This window comes from Pecten maximus, chromosome 19, assembly GCF_902652985.1.
Source record: "Pecten maximus chromosome 19, xPecMax1.1, whole genome shotgun sequence".
Classification (NCBI taxonomy): Eukaryota; Metazoa; Mollusca; class Bivalvia; order Pectinida; family Pectinidae; genus Pecten; species Pecten maximus.
Genome location: NC_047033.1, coordinates 22,188,569 through 22,206,304, shown reverse-complemented (window position 1 = coordinate 22,206,304; position 17,736 = coordinate 22,188,569). Strand labels below are relative to the sequence as shown.

The 17,736-nt window shown below is 37.6% G+C and overlaps 2 protein-coding genes across 2 annotated transcripts; both read right to left on the bottom strand.

Annotated features, from left to right (window-relative positions):
• Positions 1-2,285: 2,285 nt before the first annotated feature.
• Positions 2,286-8,251, bottom strand: LOC117317474 (uncharacterized protein SCO4629-like). The gene is made up of 3 exons (XM_033872284.1): positions 8,078-8,251; positions 7,409-7,532; positions 2,286-3,349 (listed from the first exon to the last, which is right to left on the bottom strand). Exons 1-3 carry the CDS (start codon positions 8,249-8,251, stop codon positions 2,859-2,861), a joined length of 789 nt encoding a protein of 262 aa, XP_033728175.1. The 3' UTR covers positions 2,286-2,858.
• Positions 8,252-9,867: 1,616 nt separating this feature from the next.
• Positions 9,868-17,116, bottom strand: LOC117317472 (innexin unc-9-like). The gene is made up of 2 exons (XM_033872283.1): positions 16,370-17,116; positions 9,868-10,241 (listed from the first exon to the last, which is right to left on the bottom strand). Exons 1-2 carry the CDS (start codon positions 17,028-17,030, stop codon positions 9,868-9,870), a joined length of 1,035 nt encoding a protein of 344 aa, XP_033728174.1. The 5' UTR covers positions 17,031-17,116.
• Between the last annotated feature and the right edge of the window lie 620 nt (positions 17,117-17,736).

Sequence of the window (17,736 nt, the reverse complement as noted above, 5' to 3'; positions counted from 1 at the left end):
CAGAAACATTTTTCCTATATGTGCATTTTTATACACATATTTATAAATCGCTAAAAACGCTTCATGCTCAAAAATTTTTAATCAAAATATTTCAGAGTATTCTAAACATTTAGATATTAATTTTGTTCCAAAATTTTTAAGTAAAGTACCGAGATAAAATAAATAATAATTCGTTCCCATATAAGTATGAAGGAGGTAACTCTTGTTTTGTCTCCTCAGGTAGACTAACTACAGTTCACCCCTCCTCAGTACAGTTACTAATCCCTGTCTAATTATCGCCACCGGGCACTCCTACAGCCCAGGTAAACAATGACAAAATACGTCAAGGTAGTATTGATAATTCCTATTATTTTTTTCTTGTACATTTCATTTTTACGTCAATCACAACTAGTTAAAAAAGGGCAAGACAAGGAAACTTCTTTAACGAGTTATGTGCCACGGGGCCGATTTTGGGCCGATTATAATCGGCCCAAAATCGGCCCCGTGGCACATAACTCGTTAAAGAAGTTTCCTTGTCTTGCCCTACGTTGAGCGCCAGCGGGCCGATTTTATGCCGATGCAGGACAGTAAAAAATGAGCATATTATTTTCTTAATTTATTTATTACAGATTGATAGGGGAATATCTAAATACACATTGAAATTAATTTTGACGTCATATCATGATAAATGGCGTCACTACAGGTAAATAATGACGCCATTAGTACAAAGCCTTGAACAAGGTCACGACGTTGTTCCAGGGAACGTCATTTTTACTACATGGTACATCAGCGTTTTCGGGTTTTATATTCTGGGCCACACGATCATTTTTATTTTACATAAAACAGCCGATTAACATCTTGTGTTTCTTTTTCTGAATCAGATTATATTTTATTTTTCCTATGAGTTGTATTTGGTAATTAGGCTAGTTCAACAGATGACGATTATTTCTGTCTCAAAACATTGTGTTCATCATTGCATACTTCACGTTATATGCCTACATGTAGATCGATGGTTTCGTTGAAATCAGTTTATTATAAATTTAACCAGTGTAAATGTTATTCATATTTTGTCGTTTCGGTATTTATATTTCGGAAAGTCATATTTACAATGTAGAAAACATAGGATTTGATAAAAAAAAGTTTTTCTAATAACCAATAAAATAATCAATATTATGGAATAGGCCACAATTTTCCGGAGCGGGCACCATGTAGATAAATATGTTGGTAGTATGAAAATTGTTAGCGGAAACTATCGCACACATTGCCTCAAAGCTGAATTTAAAAAAAAAAAATGTGATAAATTGTCTAAGATAAGGTATAAGAATATGTGAATCACTGCATTTGCAAAGATAATGTTTACGAATGTGTGAAACTGTGCATGTATTTACCATATATACAAAGATAAAGTTTAGGAATGTGTGAAACTGTGCATGTATTTACCATATATACAAAGATAAAGTTTAGGAATGTGTGAAACTGTACATGTATTTACCATATATACAAAGATAAAGTTTAGGAATGTGTGAACCTGTACATGTATTTACCATATATACAAAGATAAAGTTTAGGAATGTGTGAACCTGTACATGTATTTACCATATATACAAAGATAAAGTTTAGGAATGTGTGAACCTGTACATGTATTTACCATATATACAAAGATAAAGTTAGTAGTTTAGGAATGTGTGAACCTGTACATGTATTTACCATATATACAAAGATAAAGTTTAGGAATGTGTGAACCTGTACATGTATTTACCATATATACAAAGATAAAGTTTAGGAATGTGTGAACCTGTACATGTATTTACCATATATACAAAGATAATGTTTAAGGTTGTACAAAGTTAATGTTTAAGGTATGTCCTCTTGTTCCACACAAAGTGTGGCTGAGTGAAATAAAATCAATGAAATCATTGAAATCTAATATGTTACGATATCGAGATTCGTTACACATCCTTCCGTTTATTATAGATTGGATAAGTACTGAATCAACTAGGAGAGTTTGTATGAACTAACGTTCAGATTTAATGGACGTCACGTTCATGTGAGTACGTTAAATATATATGATCGTATATGAACGACAGTCAGGGAACCGAGAATGTGTTACAGTCTTCGAGAAATGGGACATTCCCTCTTATGTATAGCAAAATATACCCTCGGTAAAAATGACACCCCTGCTGTACATTATAAGGAGTTCCTTACGTTATAATGGGGATGCCATAATATCTACCCCCCCCCCCCCCCCCCCCCCCCCCACACACACACAAAACAAACAAATAACAACTAAAAACAAAACAAAAACGTTTGAATATGTGCTGTACTAGGGAAGGTTCAATAACATATACACTGTAACAAATTCTCAAGTCCCTGTGTTTGAATCCACAGTATGTACATGTACCATGGCAGGACAAGCTAATGCCACAGGCGCTTGCATACTTGTCACTGTTCTGCAGGTAGCTATATATATGTATATATATATATATAGGGCGTGAAAAAAATGTATCTGCTGTCCCCGTTCCATTATGGTAAGAGGCGATTTAATTTCGGATCATATCTTTTCTTTTCTTTCTATCAAGTATCTTCTTGATAATGTCTCTTGACAAAAACTTTTGGTTTTTCCCTGGTGGAGACAAACCAGAGTCTGTAGTGATGGTACATGGTTGGATGAAGTCACGGTTCTCAGGAGGATAAGGTCGAAACCAAGGAGCAAACAATCGCGCCGACATTATTCCACCGAGCTGGAATGCCGAGACACGGAAACGCCGTCGTCAATGACGTTATTTAATTGTCGATGACGTCATTGATATTGTTGAACGGTCGGATTTCGGAGAGCCTACTAATAGGCTCTCTGGCACTCAACGGTAGTAGTATATAGCCTATAATAGGCCCTGTGGCACTCCGGGGGTAAGGAGGTGTGAAGAGTATATATCAGAAGACTTGAGCTGGATAAAAGCATCCCACACATTTTTGGGTATACGTTGATAACTCTGCAAGCCATTTTCTCCATACACCTTGATACGCTGTAAATAGCCAATCATCACTGATATAACATCTTGCAAATCACCCACATCGTGATTTGGGTAGTCTAAGAGAGAAATATTTGGTGACGTCACCATATACGTAACTTCCGTTTGAATACCTGGCCACTGGTTTTCAAATGTTGCCACTGTTCGTAGGCCCATGTGGGGTTTCTGAACAATAATTAAAGATCTCGGTAACATGCTATTTTGTTTCAGCAATTCATAACTGTATTTGAGATTTTCACCTGTATTTTTTGAATTTCTTTCCATAAGAATTTTATTTACCGGCACTCCCATTGAAATAGCCACATCACGAAAAATCTCGGCTTCGCTTTTACCCCATTTTCCTGCAAAAAAAAAAAAAAAAAAAAAAATATGACGTAAATCGTGACCTACTTGAAATGTAAATGAACGAATATCATCGAAAACAAAGATAATTTACACCTAACGAATTTAGTCAGAGTCCAAGTTTATTAGTGATGGAGTATATTTAACCTGTCGCGTTTATTTCCATTCATTTTGTTGGCATGATTTAGAATATTCACGCATGCTTGACGTTTTTTTGAAACCCAATACTGGAAATCATGATCGGCTATTGCACCTTCTTGTCCAGATTTAACGTTTATTTCGACTTTGTTTCAGTTTCTTCACTTGTCTCCTAGGTAAGAGGCCTGATGGATATGTTGTAAGCCTCATATTGAAGGATTTGAATTTTGCTGGACATAATGTATTATTTTCCAATATACAGTAATCCCCTTCGGTATCTATACACTTTTGCCAGCGGTGTTGAAGGGCCTCGGTGACACTTTTATAGAACTCCTTTTCTTGGCTGTTCTGAAAGACTGGATGTATGACGTCATCATCGGGCTGAAAGTGGTTGCCTGAAGTAGCTGTTTTCAGTTTTGGAAATAGATGCAAGTCTGATGGAACGAGATCAGATGAATAAGGCGGATGCTCAATCATTTTAAAGCCAAAGTCTTGAATGACAACCATAGCAATGACAGACTTGTGAACAGGAGCATTGTTTATGATGGAATAACATACCTTTATTGAGCTTTCCGCGGCGCCTAAGTTTAAATTTTCCCGTAACTGCCTCAGAAGTAAAGCATAGTATGTGTCATTGATAGTTTTCCATTTTGGAGATAATCTATCAGCAGAATACATCTGCATCCCAGAAAACCGAGGCCATAACCTTCACAGGTGATTGAACAGTCTTTGCCTTCTTTGGCGGATGAGAGCCAGAATGCTTCCATCGTTTTGATTGTTGTTTGGCCTCCGAGGTGAAATGATGGACCCATGTTTCATCCATAGTGACAAATCTCTGAAGGAAGTTGGCATGATCTTCCTCAAAAAGGTTAAGATTAGCACGCGATAATGAGTGCTTCGTGTGCTTCTGATCAACTGTCAGAACTCTTGGTACCCATCAGGCCGAAAGCTTTCTCATTGCAAGATCTCGATCAGAATGAAATGTACCCTTTCCTGTGGAATGCCAACTCTGCTGTCTATATATCTTTCTGTGAGTCGTCTGTCAGTCATAACAATATCATGAACTTTATTGACCATTTTCTGTGGTTGCAACACGTCAGGCCCATAGGCCGCGTCATTTGTTAACATTGGACAGTACATGGTTTCACTGCATGGTAAAGAAGATTACTGCATTGGGTACTAATGTCGGTAAAGATTTGCAATGCACTGTTTCAATGTGTATTTACATGTATACTGATACCAGGGATATATAATTATATAACATGTTTATACTGATACCAGGGATATATAAATATATAACATGTCTATATCGATACCAGGGACATATAATAGGATTACATGTCTATACTGATACCAGGGACATGTAATAGGATTACATGTCTATACCGATACCAGGGACATATAATAGGATTACATGTCTATACCGATACCAGGGACATATAATAGGATTACATGTCTATAGTGATACCAGGGACATATAATAGGATTACATGTCTATACTGATACCAGGGACATATAATAGGATTACATGTCTATACCGATACCAGGGACATATAATAGGATTACATGTCTATACTGATACCAGGGACATATAATAGGATTACATGTCTATACCGATACCAGGGACATATAATAGGATTACATGTTTATACTGATACCAGGGACATATAATAGGATTACATGTCTATACCGATACCAGGGACATATAATAGGATTACATGTCTATACCGATACCAGGGACATATAATAGGATTACATGTCTATAGTGATACCAGGGACATATAATAGGATTACATGTCTATAGTGATACCAGGGACATATAATAGGATTACATGTCTATACTGATACCAGGGACATATAATAGGATTACATGTCTATACCGATACCAGGGACATGTAATAGGATTACATGTCTATACCGATACCAGGGACATATAATAGGATTACATGTTTATACTGATACCAGGGACATATAATAGGATTACATGTCTATACTGATACCAGGGACATATAATAGGATTACATGTCTATACCGATACCAGGGACATATAATAGGATTACATGTTTATACTGATACCAGGGACATATAATAGGATTACATGTCTATACCGATACCAGGGACATATAATAGGATTACATGTCTATACCGATACCAGGGACATATAATAGGATTACATGTCTATACCGATACCAGGGACATATAATAGGATTACATGTCTATACCGATACCAGGGACATATAATAGGATTACATGTCTATACTGATACCAGGGACATATAATAGGATTACATGTCTATACTGATACCAGGGACATATAATAGGATTACATGTCTATACCGATACCAGGGACATATAATAGGATTACATGTCTATACTGATACCAGGGACATATAATAGGATTACAATAATAATAATAATAATAATAATAATAATGGTTTTATTTGCACATTACAGGCCTCCAGCCCACAGTACCATTTCAATATACAATACATTTTTGACATCACATAAAATATATATACAATTGTAATATGATATAATTACATTTTTCAATGCTCAATATTTCATTTCATCTTGGAATTACACTGTACTTCAGTTAATTCATGCTATCTATAGACTATTCTGGTTTCACAAATGGATATTGACTTCTGTCTCTTAAAATGTCATATTAAGTTAAATGTTTGTTTTAATTGATCATGAGTAATTCCAGAATTAGTTATTTTACTGGCATAATGTCTGAGGACTATTATGTCATGGTTAATATTTCATATTTTACATCATTTGCCTTCTTAATAAAGATTGCAACATTTCTCAATATAAAGTTATCATCTGACCCGAGTAATTTCACCAAGTTACCTAGGGAAGGGTTTACATAGCACCAACGGGGAATGAATGCAACTCGTATATCCCTCAGTATTGGGCACTTCAACATAAAATGAAGTTCATCCTCCACCTCCTTAGAATTACAGATTTTGCACAGCCTCTCCTCACGTGGAATGCCTATTTTCCTACCTAGATCGATTTCTAGTCTGTGTGTGGAGCAGCGAAGATTGGCAAGGGCATACCTTAAGGTGAACGACATGTTACTTAAATATTGCTCTGTCATAATATATGGTTTGATTTTGCAGTAAAAATCACACTTTGACGAGTTATGAATGTATTCTGACCATTTTTGTAAATTGATGTCACAGAGTCGACGCCTGAACAACTCCATAAATGTCTTGACATCACCTACATATTGGAATTGCCACACTAATCCAAAACCATTGCTAAAAAGGAGGTGTTTGATTTTGGTGCACCATGTAGTTTTCCCATGTTGATCCAGGTTGTGGAGCATCATATAACATTGTTTAGGGAGACGATTTTGGTCCATTTTGAATAGACGCAATAAGTACTTAATAGGTTTACACATGTACTTCACACACAACTCGTGACGTCCACACTCTCCAATGGCTATATTATTATTGGTGTTGATACCAGTACATAGGATCCATTTACAGAATCTTTGATGGACAGCTTCTATGTACTGATACCAGGGATATATAATAGGATTACATGTCTATACTGATACCAGGGACATATAATAGGATTACATGTCTATACCGATACCAGGGACATATAATAGGATTACATGTCTATACCGATACCAGGGACATATAATAGGATTACATGTCTATACTGATACCAGGGACATATAATAGGATTACATGTCTATACTGATACCAGGGACATATAATAGGATTACATGTCTATACTGATACCAGGGACATATAATAGGATTACATGTCTATACCGATACCAGGGACATATAATAGGATTACATGTCTATACTGATACAAACCAGGTTTTCCGATTTCATTTGAGAAATCATTATACAGTTGGAATAGCAAATCTCATGGTAAATCAAATGATAATAACCCGTACCTAGTGTCAAATTTCCTGATTTTCCAGAAAACATCAATAAATCTGCATACCCGGCCAACCAGAGACGGGACGCTTCTATGGCAACTCTTCTATCATGGCTTCCAAGACCAATTATGATATCACTCTGAAATATTGCACGAGTGGTATATCAAAAAAAAGAAAAGAAAAAAGAAACAATACAATATTATATTTATACATGCTGATTGCGGTGACATTTGTTTCCTCGATTTGATTGAGATTTTCTTGGCTATAAAAATACGACTTTGAAAATCTATGTAATAACATTATACATGAAGTGTGGAGTAACAGATAACATGAGAGGCTACGTTGTTTACCATGACCGAAGTTATAACAGATCAAACTCAATAATCTCGCTATGTTGATATATAACGGAGAAAGTAACCTTTCCTTGTAGCGTTATATATACCGCCTAGTTATAAGATTTAGAACTGGACAGTGACATTCCTGAATTGACTGCCCAAAGATGTAACAACCGACTAGTTACAACCAAACTAGTAGCATCATCGATGTATTTTCTGCATGCATGCAGTTATCTTATATGTTTGTGTGTAAATTTGTGTATCCATGATCTTTACCGGCAGTACTCATGTTTATACGCTATTTTTCGTAGTTTGTCGCTTGGTTTCACGTGAGATTTTAATACTTTACCTTTCGTATTGTGTCTTTGACCTTGAGAAATTCCCAGATGGTTAATGCAGCATCTAAGTGATTACCTGGAATCGATCTACATGTGTTGTTTTCTACCGAAGTTGTGATGAATGTATTAGATGAACAGACGATAGATAGCAGACAGAATATGGCGAATGTCATCCTCGGGCCCATGGCTGTAGACGAGCTGACCTAGCCTGTGATAACGCGGCCGATGTCAAAGGTTAGGTTCACTCACATGTAGGTAGATCATAGGATTGTTTTCAGGTAACTGCCATACTTTTATTTCTAGCTTCAGAGGAATATAAGAGAATGTCTAAAACTTTTTATCTGTATAAGTCTATTTGTACAGTCGCAGTTTATGATGTCGACACATCATAATCATTTAAACTTCCGTACCTAGATTTGACATAGTTTTACATTGCAGATTTCGCTGACGTTCAGAAGATGCTAACTTTCCGGATCAACCTATATTTAGGCTGAGACCTATAACGGTTTTCGCCACGGTAGGATTGCTACATTGCCGCGGTCCAGGGGCTTGCATGTTCCAATGATCCTTGGAGCTTTAGTGGATGGGGCTTTATGAATGCACAACACATACCACATACACAACCGGGAACCGGGACATCCTCGTTGAACTCTCATTTCCTAACCAATGCCTCCAGAGATTCGGTTTATCAAACATCCGAGTTGTTATCCATTCTGCTGAGAAAAGAGGAAATAGCGGGTGAGGTAAAGTCCGTCAAGCCGATGGAATCCGGAGTTCTCCTCATTGAGGTTTACCGTCGTCAATAGGCAATGAACCTTATGGGTATTTTTTCAGCGTTGCCGACCTTGTCAAAGTGAAGACCACATTTCACTCAATTCTCCAAAGGGGATACTTCTAGCAAGTTGAGAACATCCATGTCTCGGGGGCTAGACGGATCGAACAATAAACACAAACATATTCATTTCATGCTTACGTTCAAAGTGCTACAGCTACCTCAGACGGTAACAATAGGCTACCAGAGGTACAGTGTCTCCCTCTATATCACCAATCCCCTACCATACCGTAACCGTCAAAAATATGGGCATCACGATGACAAACGTGGACGGAACACTGTCTGCGAAAAGTGCGGACATGAAGTCCATACCGACCGCATCTTTGCTAGCCAATGCTTCTAATTACATTACATTAGCTAAGGTTTCTGATTACGTTACACTAGCCAAGGTTTCTGATTACGTTACACTAGCTAATGCTTCTGATTACGTTACACTAGCTAATGCTTCTGATTACGTTACACTAGCCAATGTTTCTGATTACGTTACACTAGCTAATGCTTCTGATTACGTTACACTAGCCAATGTTTCTGATTACGTTACACTAGCTAAGGTTTCTGATTGCGTTACACTAGCTAATGCTTCTGATTACGTTACACTAGCCAATGTTTCTGATTACGTTACACTAGCTAAGGTTTCTGATTACGTTACACTAGCCAATGCTTCTGATTACGTTACACTAGCTAAGGCTTCTGATTACGTTACACTAGCTAAGGCTTCTGATTACGTTACACTAGCCAATGCTTCTGATTACGTTACACTAGCTAAGGCTTCTGATTACGTTACAATAGCCAAGGCTTCTGATTACGTTACACTAGCTAAGGCTTCTGATTACGTTACACTAGCCAATGCTTCTGATTACGTTACACTAGCTAAGGCTTCTGATTACGTTACACTAGCTAAGGTTTCTGATTACGTTACACTAGCCAATGCTTCTGATTACGTTACACTAGCTAAGGTTTCAGATTACGTTACACTTCGTGGTGTATAACGTAATCAGAAGCCTTGGCTAGCGAAGATGTACCGACCGTGAGAAGTGAACAATTGTTGGCCAACTTTGCATCAGCTGCTAGGGAAATCATAAGGTCTCCTCTCGAGACTGCAGTCTGGAAAAAGGCGAGGGAAGAACTCCGGATGAAATGTACCCAGAACGTTTCCTTTCCTGAAGCCAACAGGATATTGGAGAGTAAGGACAACGCACACTCTACGTATGTCCCAATTGTAGAGTAGTCGAACATCTCGGTGAAGGACGCCTCATCTAGATATGCGAGGACCAGTCTGTCTGGGACCAAGATGCTCCCGAGAGAGCAATCCAACTGAAACAACTCATTGGAAAAACTTCCCGCTGGAGGGCGACACCAAAACAATCAAGAACAAACCACAACTACATCTAACGAAAAACTAACCAAACAGTCGGCACCACCAGTACAACCATCTTCGAAAAAAAAAAAAAAAAAAACAACAACGAAAATGTAAGGCAGATGGCGACCATCACAGACGGACTCTATCACAGCCGTCGGTCAACAGCTCTAGGTCTGAGCGAGCTCAGGACAAAAGATCACACAAATCTAGGCTACGGATCAATAGGCATTCTGCCCTAAACAACGAACCGGCCAAGGGTTCAGATGACACTATCCAAGATATTTGTCATATTGTTAGACCAACTAGCTGTCTGTCCTAAGAACGCTCTTCATGAAACATGATAATGACCATCATTCGACAACTTCCAATAAACCTCATGTTTTGTTTTGATATTTTATCTTTGATATTTATTCATGCAAAGGGTTATGTGTAGAGGCATGTGCTTTTAACTCCATCTGTTTTCAAATTATACGCACTTCAACCGTTTTAAAATTCCATATACCCCAGCTCAATGTTGTTTGGTCCAAAATCACCTTAGTTGTCGATGTAAAACGTAACCAAACAACATTAAGGCATCATTGTACTTACTCCATGATTTCCGTGGTCTGTCTTTATTTGTTGATATTTGCCTTCATATTAACGATTTTGAGTTATAATTACAAGTTCACTCACATGTCTGAATTCTTTGATTACCATGGTAATTGGGACGCTATCATTCATTCCACGTCAGCTTAGAGTAGTACGAGTAGAGTAGTCTTTACAATGGCAATTATCCATTGCTGTTTATTGTACAATCAGATGTGTCATTATGTACATGTACAATCAGATGTGTCACTGTGTACAATCAGATGTGTCATTATGTACAATAAGATGTGTCATTATGTACATGTACAATCAGATGTGTCACTGTGTACAATCAGATGTGTCATTATGTACAATCAGATGTGTCACTGTGTACATGTACAATCAGATGTGTCATTGTGTACAATCAGATGTGTCACTGTGTACAATCAGATGTGTCACTGTGTACAATCAGATGTGTCATTGTGTACAATCAGATGTGTCATTATGTACATGTACAATCCGATGTGTCATTGTGTACAATCAGATGTGTCACTGTGTACAATCAGATGTGTCACTGTGTACAATCAGATGTGTCACTGTGTACAATCAGATGTGTCATTGTGTACAATCAGATGTGTCATTATGTACATGTACAATCAGATGTGTCACTGTGTACAATCAGATGTGTCATTATGTACATGTACAATCCGATGTGTCATTGTGTACAATCAGATGTGTCACTGTGTACAATCAGATGTGTCATTATGTACATGTACAATCAGATGTGTCATTATGTACATGTACAATCAGATGTGTCACTGTGTACAATCAGATGTGTCATTGTGTACAATCAGATGTGTCACTGTGTACAATCAGATGTGTCATTATGTACATGTACAATCAGATGTGTCATTGTGTACAATCAGATGTGTCACTGTGTACAATCAGATGTGTCACTGTGTACAATAAGATGTGTCATTATGTACATGTACAATCAGATGTGTCACTGTGTACAATCAGATGTGTCACTGTGTACAATCAGATGTGTCACTGTGTACAATCAGATGTGTCACTGTGTACAATCAGATGTGTCATTGTGTACAATCAGATGTGTCACTGTGTACAATCAGATGTGTCACTGTGTACAATCAGATGTGTCACTGTGTACAATCAGACGTGTCACTGTGTACAATCAGATGTGTCACTGTGTACAATCAGATGTGTCATTGTGTACAATCAGATGTGTCATTGTGTACAATCAGATGTGTCACTGTGTACAATCAGATGTGTCACTGTGTACAATCAGATGTGTCACTGTGTACAATCAGATGTGTCATTGTGTACAATCAGATGTGTCATTGTGTACAATCAGATGTGTCACTGTGTACAATCAGATGTGTCACTGTGTACAATCAGATGTATCACTGTGTACAATCAGACGTGTCACTGTGTACAATCAGATGTGTCACTGTGTACAATCAGATGTGTCATTGTGTACAATCAGATGTGTCATTGTGTACAATCAGATGTGTCACTGTGTACAATCAGATGTGTCACTGTGTACAATCAGATGTGTCACTGTGTACAATCAGATGTGTCACTGTGTACAATCAGATGTGTCACTGTGTACAATCAGATGTGTCATTGTGTACAATCAGATGTGTCATTGTGTACAATCAGATGTGTCACTGTGTACAATCAGATGTGTCACTGTGTACAATCAGATGTATCACTGTGTACAATCAGATGTGTCACTGTGTACAATCAGATGTGTCACTGTGTACAATCCGATGTGTCATTATGTACATGTACAATCAGATGTGTCACTGTGTACAATCCGATGTGTCATTATGTACATGTACAATCAGATGTGTCACTGTGTACAATCAGATGTGTCACTGTGTACAATCAGATGTGTCATTATGTACATGTACAATCCGATGTGTCATTGTGTACAATCAGATGTGTCACTGTGTACAATCAGATGTGTCATTGTGTACATGTACAATCAGATGTGTCATTGTGTACAATCAGATGTGTCACTGTGTACAATCAGATGTGTCACTGTGTACAATCAGATGTGTCATTATGTACATGTACAATCAGATGTATCACTGTGTACAATCAGATGTGTCATTATGTACATGTACAATCAGATGTGTCATTGTGTACAATCAGATGTGTCACTGTGTACAATCAGATGTGTCATTGTGTACAATCAGATGTGTCACTGTGTACAATCAGATGTGTCATTATGTACATGTACAATCAGATGTGTCACTGTGTACAATCAGATGTGTCACTGTGTACAATCCGATGTGTCATTGTGTACATGTACAATCAGATGTGTCATTGTGTACAATCAGATGTGTCACTGTGTACAATCAGATGTGTCATTATGTACATGTACAATCAGATGTGTCACTGTGTACAATCAGATGTGTCACTGTGTACAATCCGATGTGTCATTGTGTACATGTACAATCAGATGTGTCATTGTGTACAATCAGATGTGTCACTGTGTACAATCAGATGTGTCACTGTGTACAATCAGATGTATCACTGTGTACAATCAGATGTGTCATTATGTACATGTACAATCAGATGTGTCACTGTGTACAATCAGATGTGTCATTATGTACATGTACAATCCGATGTGTCATTGTGTACAATCAGATGTGTCACTGTGTACAATCAGATGTGTCATTGTGTACATGTACAATCAGATGTGTCACTGTGTACAATCAGATGTGTCATTGTGTACAATCAGATGTGTCATTGTGTACAATCAGATGTGTCATTATGTACATGTACAATCAGATGTGTCACTGTGTACAATCAGATGTGTCACTGTGTACAATCAGATGTGTCACTGTGTACAATCAGATGTGTCACTGTGTACAATCAGATGTGTCACTGTGTACAATCAGATGTGTCACTGTGTACAATCAGATGTGTCACTGTGTACATGTACAATCAGATGTGTCATTGTGTACATGTACAATCAGATGTGTCATTGTGTACATGTACAATCAGATGTATCACTGTGTACAATCAGATGTGTCATTATGTACAATCAGATGTGTCACTGTGTACATGTACAATCAGATGTGTCATTGTGTACAATCAGATGTGTCATTATGTACAATCAGATGTATCACTGTGCACAATCAGATGTGTCATTATGTACATGTACAATCAGATGTATCATTGTGTACAATCAGATGTGTCATTGTGTACAATCAGATGTGTCACTGTGTACAATCAGATGTGTCACTGTGTACAATCAGATGTGTCATTGTGTACAATCAGATGTGTCACTGTGTACATGTACAATCAGATGTGTCATTGTGTACAATCAGATGTGTCACTGTGTACAATCGGATGTGTCATTGTGTACAATCAGATGTGTCACTGTGTACAATCAGATGTGTCACTGTGTACAATCAGATGTGTCATTGTGTACAATCAGATGTGTCACTGTGTACAATCAGATGTGTCACTGTGTACATGTACAATCAGATGTGTCATTGTGTACAATCAGATGTGTCATTGTGTACAATCAGATGTGTCACTGTGTACATGTACAATCAGATGTGTCATTGTGTACAATCAGATGTGTCATTGTGTACAATCAGATGTGTCATTGTGTACAATCAGATGTGTCACTGTGTACATGTACAATCAGATGTGTCATTGTGTACAATCAGATGTGTCATTGTGTACAATCAGATGTGTCATTGTGTACAATCAGATGTGTCACTGTGTACATGTACAATCAGATGTGTCACTGTGTACAATCAGATGTGTAATTGTGTACAATAAGATGTGTCATTATGTACATGTACAATCAGATGTGTCATTGTGTACAATCAGATGTGTCATTGTGTACAATCAGATGTGTCACTGTGTACAATCAGATGTGTCACTGTGTACAATCAGATGTGTCACTGTGTACAATCAGATGTGTCATTGTGTACCATCAGATGTGTCACTGTGTACAATCAGATGTGTCACTGTGTACAATCAGATGTGTCATTGTGTACAATCAGATGTGTCACTGTGTACAATCAGATGTGTCACTGTGTACAATCAGATGTGTCATTATGTACATGTACAATCAGATGTGTCACTGTGTACAATCAGATGTGTCACTGTGTACAATCAGATGTGTCATTGTGTACAATCAGATGTGTCATTATGTACATGTACAATCCGATGTGTCACTGTGTACAATCCGATGTGTCACTGTGTACAATCAGATGTGTCACTGTGTACAATCAGATGTGTCACTGTGTACAATCAGATGTGTCACTGTGTACAATCAGATGTATCACTGTGTACAATCAGATGTGTCATTGTGTACAATCAGATGTGTCACTGTGTACAATCAGATGTGAAATTAGATGTGTCATTGTGAAAAGATATATAAGTGACGCACCCAAGTGTGTGTGTGTGTGTGTGTGTGTGTGTGTGTGTGTGTGTGTGTGTATGTGCCTTAAGTTTTACGCTAATGTATTCAATCGTTGAAGAGGGCGTATGAGGTCGTCATCCTAGGAGTATCGAGGATTTTGAAACCCTCACAGTCAAAGAGATAACTTAAAGCGTTTCTATGTTTTCGTATCATATGAGTTACAAAATATGTTAAATGACTATATACCCTTATGGTGATATAATGTGAGAATCAATACCGTGGTTTTCCATAACTGTAATTAACCTGAAAACTACCTCTTGATTACGGGAAATCACTAATACGGTGCTCACTCCCAATATGTAAATCAGCCATGGTTTTGTAGAATGGCGAACTGATGATCAAACCCACACATCGACACATCAGAAGCTGAAAAGTGTACTGGTTCTTGCCGCGAAGGCTGCGGATGTAACTCAGCGCCCCGAGGTTGTTCGCGTTCAATCTTAAGAAGTTTATTACATAATGTATTCTGATTTGTGTGTGTAGCCACATAGCTGAGCGGGTTTGAAGGAAATCTCTAATACGGTGCTCACTCCCATAATAATAATAAAGTTTAGCTTGTAAAAGTTTTAAATTCATAAACCAAAAAGATAGAGATTCTTTAAATATGAAATAGATTCTATATGTACATGTAAATATTCTCTTAGAAATACCGACAAAAACAAAAATAACAGACGTAACAAAATTTTGTATGCCAAATTTCTGATGCTACAAGAATGTTATCATTTGATTTTCCCCGGATTTTATAAGACCATCTTACAGGTAGGTAGAAGCTGACAAAATCGACCTGTTAAATACGGCGATACGTTTGTAATGGTCTTTCTTTTTGTAAAATTCTAATTATTCGTCTTCGTCGTGTGCGTCTCTGTTTATTTCGCACGAGTACCTGTCCCATAGTCTACATATGACGTCATCTGTGATATGTTTGTGGCTTCTGTTTAACAGCCAAATAAACCATAATATATCTAGCTTCAAAAATCTGCAGACAAACTTGTTGACGTTCATTCCACTTCTGATATTAGTATTTTTCATTAATTGATACGAGTTGATTTTCTCGATTGTTTTAAAACGCAAACGTTGTATTGTAGTCACGTGGTACGCGAATGAAAGTATGTTTAGAATAGACACGCCAAGCAGTATTATCCACACAAACATGAACATTTTTTCAGTAAACATGTTTGATGGTAGAGCACACTGGACTGTATATAGCTGGATGTTGGTTTGCTGGCGAATGGTTAAATCACAAAACGCTGTTCTTGGAAATCTATTTGGATCTTTCCATAATAAATTTGGCATCTGTGATAAATAATCTATACCGAAGTTCATAAAATCAATTCCAAGTAGAAACTCCAGCAGGTAAAACTGCGAAACAGAATTAATTATCAGGAAAAAATGTGCTGCGACAAACCAGGCTGTGTAGCGATACCCCATAGGAATAAGCGGAGTCAAATATGAGCTCGCGGAATCCTGCAAACCGATCAAACGGATTAAATAGTTCTCAATACTGTCGATGACCTCTTCTTTAATTTTTCGTCCTGATTCGTCCGTCTTCCTTTCAAACATATGTCTATCAATGATATCTAGACAGACGGCGTGATGAAATCCCTCTCTGACGGCGCCTAGTCTCCATAGCAAGTGAGGTATATAAAATAAAAACGCTTGGAGGATCAAAATAAGGGATATCCAAGGGTAGTATTTGAGGGTGTGTTCCTTACCGTCTAGACCATGCCGACTCATTATGTCTGGTAATGGTTCAACATAGGGCACATAATAAAATCCTTGTGTATTACACACATAGTTTGTGTAATGGACGCGTGAGGATGAAAAGTCTGCCGGACAGTAACAATACACAGATACACCTTTGTTGTCTTTGGCAAGAAAGACATGGATGCTGTACGAGAAAAATGACAACGTGAAGAGGGTGGCTACAATGAAAAGGTTCACCCTTTGACAGAAAGTGTCTCCAGATTCACTCAACTTTCGCAAACGACGAGTTAAGTTGACAACTGGCCGGATCGGTAGACTGAAATATACAAATTTTAAAACCGATTTGGAATCCATCAAGGCAAGCTCATCACCAAAAAGACAGAAAAAACAACAAAATGGCCGTAACACTAAAATACATTACAACAGTCATATTCTGTTTACATTTATCAACACTGTTATTTAGAGTACTGTTGGGTGTCTCCGGCAGTATGTTTGATTTATTGACTCTACTCTTTAGAGTACCACGTGATGTCTCCGGCAGTATGTTTAATTTATTAACTCTACTTTTTAGAGTACCACGTGATGTCTCCGGCAGTATGTTTAATTTATTGACTGTACTCTTTAGAGTACTGCTGGGTGTCTCCGGCAGTATGTTTAATTTATTAACTCTACTTTTTAAAGAACTGCACGATGTATATGGCAGTATGTATAATTTATTGACTCTACTCTTTAGTGC

Coding starts and splice junctions, on each gene's coding strand:
- LOC117317474 (XM_033872284.1), bottom strand. CDS start 8,251: ATGGGCCCGAGGATGACATTCGCCATATTCTGTCTGCTATCTATCGTC. Junction 7,533..8,077: donor TCAAAGACACAATACGAAAG/GTAAAGTATTAA, acceptor GCAATATTTCAG/AGTGATATCATAATTGGTCT. Junction 3,350..7,408: donor ATCAGGAAATTTGACACTAG/GTACGGGTTATT, acceptor TTTTTTTTGCAG/GAAAATGGGGTAAAAGCGAA.
- LOC117317472 (XM_033872283.1), bottom strand. CDS start 17,030: ATGAGTCGGCATGGTCTAGACGGTAAGGAACACACCCTCAAATACTAC. Junction 10,242..16,369: donor CCACGTGACTACAATACAAC/GTTTGCGTTTTA, acceptor GTCGCCCTCCAG/CGGGAAGTTTTTCCAATGAG.